At 38.4% G+C, this 11,826-nt stretch overlaps 2 protein-coding genes across 2 annotated transcripts; both read right to left on the bottom strand.

The window, feature by feature from the left end:
• Window positions 1–851: 851 nt before the first annotated feature.
• On the bottom strand, window positions 852–1,586 carry LOC762457 (mu-type opioid receptor-like). The gene has a single exon (XM_001198078.1). It carries the CDS (start codon window positions 1,584–1,586, stop codon window positions 852–854), a length of 735 nt encoding a protein of 244 aa, XP_001198078.1.
• A 4,535-nt stretch (window positions 1,587–6,121) lies between these two features.
• On the bottom strand, window positions 6,122–7,642 carry LOC115923730 (craniofacial development protein 2-like). The gene has a single exon (XM_030985005.1). The coding sequence runs from the start codon at window positions 7,640–7,642 to the stop codon at window positions 6,122–6,124; it is 1,521 nt and encodes a 506-aa protein (XP_030840865.1).
• Window positions 7,643–11,826: the final 4,184 nt, after the last annotated feature.

Raw genomic sequence — 11,826 nt, 5'->3', positions numbered from 1 at the left:
GGATCCCCTATCTTCAAAATGGGAACCAATTTAGCAAGTTTCATAGCTTGAGGTAACAAAAAAGAGACAAATTAAAATGTGAACTAAGGATTGAACAATATATGGTGCAATTTTTGTTTCTAGAGACAATAACTAATTTACTCAAAACCAGAACTCTGCTTATTTTGCATTCCAGTAGTGTTTTATTTTTTTGTTTTTGTTTATTTTCTCCAAATTTATAATGTAAAGCGGAATAAAGAATTAAGTTGTAATTATTATGCCGGCGCTATACAAGTTTAAAGTTATTATAGTCCTTTAAACATCTAACTTTTTAAGCTGAATATCATTCGAACTTTTATGCACTATAATTTGCGAATGTCATTATTGTAAAATAACTCGAAATGAAAGTGTGTTCATCTGCATTTAGTTGGACATGATAACTAGCCTGTCACCAAGTCTACCTCGATGGGGGTAGTACCATAAGTATAAATTAATGTTCTGGTGGTAACAGTACAAAGTATTGTCAGTTATAATAGTTACCTTATTCAGTACATTATCTAAAAATTTACCAGTCGCAGAAATTATAGGTACCTATTCAATTTAAGAGTTCTCCAAAGCTGGATGACATCCTCAAGTTTGGCTAAACTTCGCCGCCGATGGTGCTTATCTCGACGGCATCTCTTTTTATTTATAATTTTAGAACTTTTGGTAACATTGCAAGTGAGCATGTCCTTGAGAGCCTCTGGAAACTCGGGATACCTCGCTGCGTAGATGATCGGGTTCGCGCAAGAGTTGTAGAAGCCCAGGACTGTAATCATTGAATGGAGATGGCTATTTATGTAAGATTCAGGAGCCCTACCGATGTTATAACCCTAATATGCAATATGGTTCGGAGTCCAACAGACAAGATAGATGAGGATGACGATCAGCATCATCTTCAGAACGCGGTTTCTGGCCACGATATGGAAAGATGGCATTGTTTTTCCATTGAGGCTGTTGGTCATGCCTCTAAATTGGTTGGAGCGGTGACTAAGCTTGCGAGCGATTAGAACCTGGGTAATTAGCATGGTGAGAGAAGGGACAACGAGGAGAAGGCAGAACCAATAGAAAGCTACAATGATTTTTGTCAAGCGGTTTATGTACTGCTCCTTGCACTTGTTGGTAAAGGTGTCAACAGTACGAGTAAATGAGCCAAAAAGTCCAGATAAGACGGAAAGGACCCAAATGATAACGATCAGGGTCGAGACACGTCGTGGAGTGATGAGGCGCTTGAAATGAAGAGGATGGACCACTGCAATGTACCGTTCTACAGATATAGACATCAGGAGGTACGCTGAGACCGTTATGGATGTCCAGAGCAGGCTTTGCGTGAAGACAAGTCTGCTTAAGACCTCACCCAACCAGGTCTTAGGGATGTACGCTGGCTGGGGCATGGGAATGAGGAATATCGAAGTAAGGAAGTCTGCAAAAGCCAGTCCACCGATCAGGGTATCCGTTGATCTGTTTTTACTTCGGCGATGAAAAAGAACAGCAATCACCAGGAAGTTTCCTACGATTCCTGTAATTGCCGAGGTGAGCTGTAGAATGACCAACCATGACCAATCCATCGGGCACCAGGAAAAGTTTAAAATGATCGCAGTGTTCTCACCAAATACTACGTGGGTTTCGGAAGATAGACCATAATCAACAGTTGTAGAGTTGAATATAACACATTGTTCCGTCATCGGTTGTGTCGTATTCATGATTGAAAGTGGTGATACTGTAGATCAGCCTCCCACACTGACCACTATTGAAGTCGTCTGAACATGCTTTAAGCGTTGGTCTTCTCCATGATTTCTGACCTTAGAACAGACTCAGCTACCGCAACTGACCACAGTGAAGATAGCAGCAATGTTTACAAATTGGTTAAGGTTTTCGGCATCGTCATTTCTTTGGCTGTGCTTCGAAAAAATCTCTGCTTTCCTCGTAATAGTCTTCGGAGAGAGTACATTATTATCCATATACATCATCGCACATCTTTTCGGCATCGTCATTTCTTTGGCTGTGCTTCGAAAAAATCTCTGCTTTCCTCGTTATAGTCTTCGGGGAGAGTACATTATTATCCATATACATCATCGCACATCTTTTATGAAATTTCAACATGTGTGGTCACATAAAATCATACTAGCAAAAAATGGGTCGTCATACAAGCAAAGCTTGAGCTCGCGTCCTCATTTCATTCAATAGTTCATTGTAATGTAACTGAATACATGTCAAACAAAAATGACAAATTGTGGGTGATGCCTAATTAGATTTGATGCTCATTTGTGTGTTGAACATCATCCCACATATTCAAATTTTCAACATGACATGTAATGGTCACCTAAATCAAAATGCAGTGAAATTGGTTTTGTATTTTGTCTACCGCAATACGGGCGATGGTAAAATACGACCGTTAATCAGGTACAATGATCAGGGACTTTGAACCAGATTGCATTTTCGATTCACGAGGCAGAAGTGATCAATCATTATTTATCATTGATTTCGGCAGACTCTAATTAAGTTTGTTATAATTTTCATGAACAATACAAACATTTTGTCGAAATATTAGCTCATCTTAATCAGGCTTCATTTAGGCCATCGAGTAGGGTATCTGTAAACAAAGATAATGAAATGGTATAATGGAACAACATGACTGAGGTGTTGGAACCTGATGTAATTTAAATCAAAGTATCCAGAACGGAGCATATTGGAGAAAATTACATAAATTATAGTGAAAAAAAAGAACATTTGGACACTTAAGAGAACTGAACTAAATGATAACCATGATTGTACAGGGGGAAAAACATTCAAGGTACATTGTTTTGGAGAAAGGCACAGGCCTATTCTTCAAATGTTATTTGGGTGTGTCAGAGTCACTATAGAGTTTATCTATCACTGTTTAATAATGCATGTATAGTAAGCCGGACAAATATGAAAACCCTTTATTTGTAAGGCATCACTCCTTCTTTCACCCCAAATGATAAAAAGAAAGAGAGACAGGAAGAGATAGATATATATATATATAGAGAGAGAGAGAGAGAGAGAGAGAGAGAGAGAGGGGGAAAAGAGAGAGAGGGGGGGGGTCGAGTTCGCGATGCTGTACTCAAAGCACGCAAAAAGATGAAATGAAGTGGCCTAGCAATTGATGAATCACTAACTGCTAGTAATCAGGAATTGGTCTGGTCTACCAAAAATCATCACAAACTAACGGAAGCATGGGTTTCACGATGGCAGAATCAAAGCCCTTGTAAACGGGTCTGACAACAAACAATACAAGAAACTGATTAGAGAGAAAAATGATCTGGACAAATTATAATCAATCAATGAAACAATCTATAGGAAACAAAATTATTTTTTCAAACTAATACATTTTGTTTACCCCATTGCATTTGCTTTTTCTTAATGCTCGATTGTAACTGAACTTTAGATGTACTTTTTTATAACTTGTTCATAAGTGAAGTAAGTCATTGTTTGTTGTTGTAGGGTTTTGATTTTTGTTCCCTTTTGTGTGAGTGCTGAACGCTGCTGATAAAAGTGTGTGACTTCGTATTTCCGTTTAGTACTCTTTCTAATTTAGAGTTTGGTAATTTATTCAATGATGGACATATTTTAATTGATAATAGTGATATATTGAATGAACATACTGATAATTGTTTGGATGATTTAAATGATAATATTGATCCTGATAAAAAACTGATATACCTGATGTAAACATTAGATACTGGCTACCAGAAGAACCTAGAACATGTCATGAAATGACAAGTGGAGTTGAATTTAGTGTCATTCATTTCAATTCAAGAAGTATGTGTACAATTTTTGATGCAATCCATGATTTCATATGTGAATTACATTGTCAATTTTCAGTGTATGGGTTTAGTGAAACCTGAGTATATAGTCGAACGCTTTTGATATCGTTATTTAATATTCATAATTACACATTGTTTCATAGTGACAGACTTTGAATGTCAATGAGAGATAAGATCTTCACTTATCACCCAACCTGTGGGAATCTCTTTTTATTGAAATCGATGTACCGAAACGTAAAAATGTTATTGTTGCCGTTATATATAGAAACCAACATACAAATATTCATGATTTTAATATAGCTATTAATGAGTCGTCGCCTAGCTGACAGAAGGGCGTTAGCACTACATCGCCTCAAACTTTTTTAAACTGACGTATTTCCGAAAAATTGTGACCATGTAGTCTTTAAAGTTTTAAACCAATTTTTGGGATGGAAAGCAGTTTCAAGTTTCAAGTTTATTTGTTTCACATTTCACAAAAAAAGAATTCACATAATTGACAAGATTAGAACATAATATGAAAGATACTAAAAGTGTCACATTATATAAATAATTCTTTGAAAAGACGTCGAAATTAATTGTATTGAATAGAAGGTTGACTTGACTTTGACTTAGGTGCATAGGACGGTGTGTCCCCTTGCTCCCCTACGAGAAATCATGCTCCAGTCTGATCTGTCGTGGACTCGTTGTTCTGCCTCTTGTGTGGATAATCCCACATCGCATAGAACCTGGTCCTTCCATCTCTTTGGAGGGCGTCCCCGTGGTCTGCGTCCATAAAAGTCATTTTGGAATGCTTGGTATGGTAGGCGGTGATGCGGCATGCGTAAAACATGGCCAAACCATTTCAAGCGACGTTTGGTTATTTCCTCGCATATGGTGCTTGGGACATTCAGTCTCTGCCTGATCGCATCGTTCCTTATCTTGTCCATTAGGTGAACTCCAAGGATGGTCCGGAGACACCTCATTTCAAATACCTCAAGCTTATTTCTATCAGACTTTCGGAGAGTCCAGGATTCTGCTCCATATGTGGCAATAGGGAGGATAAGTGCTCTGTAGATCCTGACTTTGAGTCTCCTAGAAATATCTTGGTTGGACCAGATGGCACTTTTCAGTCTTCCGAATGCCCAAGCAGCAAGTCTTGTACGTCTCTTCACGTCCTCTTCTATAGATGGAACTGTGCTGCCGAGAAATACAAATTTTTCCACTTTCTCAATGTTGGTGTTGTTAAGTAAAATATCTTGTTGATCCTCTGTCATGACTTTGCATTTTGTTGCATTGATTTTCATACCCCATCTTCTACATGCTTTCTCCAGTTCATTTGTTGAGATTTGGAGGTTTTCAAATACGAGTTCCATAAGGGTGGTGTCATCTGCATATCTGATGTTGTTGATACGCATGTCACCCATCTGTATTCCACTATCTAGTTGTTGGATGTCCTTCATCACATATTCCAGGAATAGGTTGAAGAGGCTTGGAGAGAGGAGGCAGCCTTGTCTTACCCCAGTTATGACATCAAACCATTCAGTTATCTTTCCATTCACCATAACAGAGCATTTGGTTTGTTTGTACATGCTCTCTATGAGGTCAACTAAGGACTTGTCCACTCCAATGGAACGCAGACATTTCCAGAGAGCTTCTCGCCATATGGTATCAAATGCTGCTTTAAAGTCAACAAAGTTCAAGTGGATTGGTATTCTTCTTTCTCTGGCCTTTTCGATGATTTGTCTAACGACAAACACAGCATCTGTGGTGCCCCTACAGCTTCTGAATCCACATTGTTCCTCAGTCAGATGGTTCTCGATGGTTCCCTGTATTCTCATGAGGACCATTCTACAGAAAACTTTCCCGGGTATGGAGAGTAGAGTTATAGCTCTGTAGTTGGATGGATCCAGCTTGTCTCCTTTCTTAAACACTGGAGTGATAAGACCCTTGCTCCAGTCTTCCGGGGTTACACCTTCCGACCATGCTGCATTTATTATTTTGAGCAGGAGTTGTCTCATTGGTTGTCCACCAGCCTTTAGAGTTTCGGCAGCTATTTTGTCCCACCCGCAGGCCTTGTTGTTCTTCAATAGTTTTATTGCCGTCTCTACTTCTTCAATTGTGAAAGGTTCACTTGGGTTATCTGTAGGTTGTGGGTCAGGTATGGTCAGAAGAGCATTTTCGTCCCTTGGAAATTGCGTGTTAAGGTGAACGCTAAAATGTACTTCCCAGCATTTCAACACATCTGCGGGAGCAGTCTTTAAGATGCCGTCCTTGTTCTTCACGGCAGGTTGCATTTTGTCTCTCTCACCAGATAGTTTCTTCACCTTCTTGAAGAGCTAATGGCTGTTGTTCTTCGCGTGAGCTAATTCCATCTCTTCCACCTCCGTGTCAAGAATTTTCTTCTTCCACTTCTTCACTTCATACTTAACTGCTTTATTCAGTTTTGTGTAGCTTTTCTTGTTGCAGTCCGAGGGATTGTTCATCATGAGGATTCTGGCTTTCCTCCTTTGTTCACAGGCCTTACAAACCTCCTCTGGGAGACCTTTAACTTGTCTCGACCTTTTGAAGCCTACAATTTCCTCTGAGATATTATTGGTTGTATCTCTGAATTTCTTCCACAGCTCATCAACATCTGTGTCTGGGAGCTGAAGTAGTGGTTCAAAGGCACCTCCAATCCTGGCTTTGAATGTTTCTACAATGTTAGAGTCATTAAATCTGCCCACGTCATAGGTTTTCGGGAGGCTCTTCATTCGCTTGGTCTTTGTGGGTGAGAACTTCACATTAGCCAGTACTAGATTGTGGTCTGACCCAATGTCAGCTGAGCAGTACGATCTGCAGTTCTGGAACGTCTTTATATTTCCTAATTTGGTAATAATGAAGTCTATCTGGTTTCTGTAATGCCCACCTGGGGATGTCCATGTTGCCCTTCTACATTCTTTGTGTTGGAAGTAGGTGTTACACACTGCCATTCCGTGTAACATGCAGAACTCAAGAAGTTTCTCCCCTCTTCTGTTGATCTGACCTAATCCAAACTTGCCCAAAGTTGGTGCCCATACTCCATGGTCTGCTCCTACTTTCGCATTAAGGTCACCCATGACAATTATATTCTCCTTCCTAGGTACCTTCTGGATATGCAACTGGAGTGCATCATAGAAAAGGTCACTTTCTTGTTCACTATGTGCAGATGTAGGGGCGTAAACCTGGATGATATTCATGATCTCTTCTTCCATGTTGAATTTCGCTGTGATGATCCTCGGTGAGACTGCTTCGTAGCTCACCAAGCAATGCAGGATTTGCTGGGAAATCATGATGCCGACTCCCTCCCGACTCGTGTTATCTTTCCTGCTTGATAAAAGGATTGAGTACTCCTCTTTGTTTATAAGCGTCTCTCTGCCAGTCAGGTGTGTCTCACACAAACCTAGAATATCCAGGTCAAATCTCCGAGCTTCTTCGAGGAGTATATCCCAGTGCCCTGCTTTCTTCAGTGTTCTCACATTCCAGGTTCCGATGTTCAGCACACCAGATTTCCTTGTGTTGTGAGAGGACTGTGAGGTGGCATCTTTAGTCATGTCATGTACTTTATCTGTTCGAGGTCGATGGTTATCCTTTTTCTGGGTACTTACACTATTAGAGGGTGCAGTTACTCCCTTTGCATTGTTGTTCTTGTTCTTCTTCTTCTTCTTCTTCATGGTGTTCTCTTCTGTCGATGTACTCCGCTTTCCTGAATTCTTCTCTGCTACATTGTGTACCTGTGGAATTGGCAGCAAATCATCCGGCAGATTCTTCGCACCCCTGCCTCTCTGCTGCCAGCAAGCAGCCACCGGGACTCGGGGCCGTAACGGGGGAACAACTTTCATAATAATATCTCGTAGAGGTGTGGCCTGTATACAAACTGGGCACGCGGCCGCTGACTTCCCAGCCGGGTGCAGCAAGATGTTCTGCTGTAACAAGGCAGAGGCCACCACCCTCCACCTTGTGGTTTATTTCAGGTTTTCCTTCCCTACCCAGAGCCCCTGTTGGTTTCTCAGGCCGCAAAGCTTGAGGTATCCAGTCAGTACCACGAGGAGGTAGGGGTTGAGTTACAAACAGAGAGGCGATTATGGAAAGGTAGACTGATTGGGTGCTACCAGTACATACAGCTAGGAGTAGGAGATAAGAGGAGAGGGAATTAAGAGCAAGCAGAAAGGGATACACATGCGAGGGGACATGCAAGGAAGAAAGGGTTACAGCTGGAGTTGCGCATCTGCATGCTGTACTGAATAGAAGGTTATACAGGTTTAAATAAAATTTTAAAAAATTAACCAAAGTGCGTGATAAAAATGTTAAAGCTGTAATCTTTTATAATGACACCACTGACCACTTAACTATTTTTTTAAAAACTAAAATAATATTAGTGTGAACGTCATTGAGTCCAATCAATCCAACTACTCTAAGAGATGTATAAATTCTACATCAACCGGTGCCTTGAAAAAAGAGCTCTCGAAGATTGGTTGGACTGATGTTTAGATATTTGATGATGTTGACTATACTGTGCTTATAATCGATGTTTTTGGTATAAATTCAATGAAGCTGTAGATAAAGAGTGTTTAAAGAAATATCATAGTAAAAAGGAATCCAATCCTAGGAAACCCTGGGTATCTCCTTTAATATCAAAGTGCATAAACAAGAAAAAAAGAATATATAAGATATTTTTTGTCAAACGTGATGTTCAATCACATACCAAATTCAAAAGATATCGTAACGTATTAAACACTACACTCAAAATAGCTCGGAAACAAGTAAATAAACATAATCTTGCAAAAGTATGGTAAATTATAAACAATCTAATTGGTAATAAAAGAAAGTAAGATTTTTCTTTGTTTTTTATGAAAACGGGATTAAAATAGAAAAAGATGAAAAAATCGGGTTTCATATTGCTCCAGTTGTCTCATTTTCGCCAGCACAAACGTAGCTAGTTCGCTGTCACTACCAAACTAGAATGTTCCACTATGTTGCAGGGTGTATATGCCATTGGGTATGATGTGTGAACCGGGTGTGCGGAAATGGTGTGTTGGGGAGGGGAAGTGAGAGTGTTCATGTGTGTGGTAATACTATGTGTGTCAACAATTAAAGACTAATACATGACAGATGGCTAATCATAAATCTACAATGACGAGTAAACTGTGTACATCACAGTCCACAGATAAATGTGCCTTGAACGTATATAGCAGACGGCAATCGGCGGATCAGACGACACTTGACAGTGATTTTGTATGTGAGATTGTTTTGCTAAATATAAAATACAAGAACCTTTTCCATATCTTTAAACTATCATTGATATCAGATAATTAAACAGTTAGTAAAATTAACCTACCAAACTACATAATACAATGAAATACTTGACTGAAAGTAGGGAAGTTTGATGTGGTTCACAATTGCACCCCTCTGTAAATAATCTAATAGTTCAGGTGTTCATGAATATTCATGTTTTAGCTTACCTCGGCAAAATGCTTGCCTATACTAAATGGAAAAATTACGGTGGGGGGGGGGGGGGGGTGGCCGAAATGGACATAATAAACAAATCAGAACTGATCTATGATAATTCATGCTTGTTATCCTTCGTGTGCTTGACTTATAACCTTACAATCGAGTGGCAAATTGCGTCCAAAGTTCGACTTGTTGCACATGTGTTATATAGGCAATGGCGAGCTGGCGACCTATTTTGACCAAATTACGGTGGTTAAACTTTCAAAAGTCAATGGGACATGAGGGTTCCAATGAAAGAGCTAGTGATAACGTACGTCGGGGTGGATGTGTTTTTCGTTTAAAAAAAAAAAAAAGAAGAATTTTTAACGTTTTTTTTGTTGTTGGTAAAAGTTCATAGGCTAACATGTTTATAGGCTGCTGGACTCTGACGATAGGGGGCGTTGTCAAATGAGACTAAACGGAGCTATATGAATGACTAATTTTCAAGTATTGCCTTATTGGCTCAAGCAAAACTGAAACAATTAGTACATCCTCATTTTACATCATACTTAAGGAATCCTTGTGATAAATCGTTATTTTTATATCCAACAAATGCAAATGAAATTATTAATATTGTAAAAAAGCTTAAAAGTACCAATGGTACAGGTTTTGATAATATTCTCAAGCTCAAACTTAATAAAGAAGGTTATTCAGGTAATAGCGGAACCATTAGTTCATATCGAAAATTAATCTTTTTGTTCTGGTAAAGTCCCTATTGTGAATGAAAATGGGTAAGATAATCCCCGTATTTAAAAAAGGTGACAAACATTTATTTTCAAATTATAGCCTCATTACTTTATTACCTTGTTTCTCAAAAGTATTGGAAAAACTGTATATAATACTACTATAGAACTCTTTTTAATTTAACCCTAATAAGACCGGGGGGCATTATGCCCCTCCCCCCTCCACGATTTTCCCAATTGCTCGGGAACGCATATGGATGGCGCCCCGCCGCTCGCTGACTTTTTTCTTTCGTGTCTTGCGCAACTTTTAAAATAGATTTTTTGAAAATCGGACCTACGGTTACAAGGTCACGTGACCTTTTGTCTTTGCATGTCAGCCGAAAATCGCTCATTTTCGTGATTTGTTTACAAAACATATGGAAAAGTCATTTTTCCTAAAAACAGATCAAACATGGGTTATTGGGTCTTGTTTAAAGTTAAGGTGGTTGTTTTGGGAGTCAAAATAGTTGAATTGTAGTAGGAAATGAAATAAAACAACAAAAACAATGAATTACATAAGTGAAAAAAACAATGAAATACATGAGAAATTATCAAAACAAGGGATAACATAAGGAATAAGCTGCCTCTTCCAAATTTGTTTGTCGTATTATTATTCAGAATGGTTTAATGAATATATGTAGTGAAAAAGAATGCTTAAATATGAATTATATATGATTTTTATGACTTTATTTTCATAAATTACCATAAATATGCAAATGAGTGAATTTTTCAAAAAATTGAAATTTCATATTATTCTATACACTTCACCTGACATGCGGGAATCGGCCGCTTCGCGACCGAGATCTTAAGGGGGGCCCATAATGCCCCCCCCCCGGCCGTACTAAAACCTCAAATAGCCCGGCCTTTTTAGGGTTAAATAAACAAGACTTATTAAATAATGCTCAATATGGTTTTAGACCAGGCCACTCCTGTGATCATGCCCCTTTTGACTTACACAATGTACTTTCAAAGTAAATTCCTTTCAAAGTAATTTTTATTCTTTTGGCATTTTTCTTGATTTAACTAAAGCTTTCGACCATTAACCAAAAACTGCACGAATTATCATATTTTGGAATTCGGGGCATAATATGGGATTGCTTTTTTAGTTATTTTAATGATCGATATCAATTTACTCTTTATACAAATTGTCAATCTTCATATTCCAAGGTCCAGTGTGGAGTACCTCAAGGCTCAATACTGGGCCCTTTCTTATTCATTTTCTATGTTAATGACTTATGTAACGCATCATCCTTTTTCCATTTTGCACTTTTTGCAGACGACACCAACATTATTTCGTCACATAGTAACTTTGATGAACTATTGTATGAAACTAAGGTGGCAGCCTGGGTCGAAGCTAATAAGTTAATAATTAATTACAGTAAAACTAATGTCATGCATTTTTGTAAAACCAAAAATTTCTCACAATATATCTGATGTTAACTTAGAAATGGGTAGGACAGTCTTGAATACAACTAAAACAATGACAATTCTTGGTGTTATTTTAGATGACAAACAAACTTTTCTTAATCATCGTTTACATATATGTAGGAAAACATCTAAAAATGTTGGAATACTGTGTAAATTAAGATCCATATTACCTGAAAAAACTTCGTCATGCTATACAACTCCGTGATACCTCTTTTCATTAAATACTGTACATGGGCTAGTTTTGGAATAACAAAACTAGATCCAATTCACAAACTTCAGAAAAAAGCACTCCACATTTGTACTAATTCTCTCTATCTAGCGCCATCTAGACCTTTATTCTTTAAATTAAAAACAATGACAGTCAATAATATTAATCAATTTAAAAT

This window comes from Strongylocentrotus purpuratus, unplaced genomic scaffold (assembly GCF_000002235.5).
Source record: "Strongylocentrotus purpuratus isolate Spur 01 unplaced genomic scaffold, Spur_5.0 spur5_scaffold_14, whole genome shotgun sequence".
Classification (NCBI taxonomy): domain Eukaryota; kingdom Metazoa; phylum Echinodermata; class Echinoidea; order Camarodonta; family Strongylocentrotidae; genus Strongylocentrotus; species Strongylocentrotus purpuratus.
Note: the sequence above shows the minus strand (reverse complement) of the source record. Positions and strands in the feature narration are given on the sequence as shown.

Bases quoted from the DNA above. Each gene is read 5' to 3' on its own strand.
- LOC762457 (XM_001198078.1), bottom strand. From the start codon at position 1,586: ATGGATTGGTCATGGTTGGTCATTCTACAGCTCACCTCGGCAATTACA.
- LOC115923730 (XM_030985005.1), bottom strand. From the start codon at position 7,642: ATGAAAGTTGTTCCCCCGTTACGGCCCCGAGTCCCGGTGGCTGCTTGC.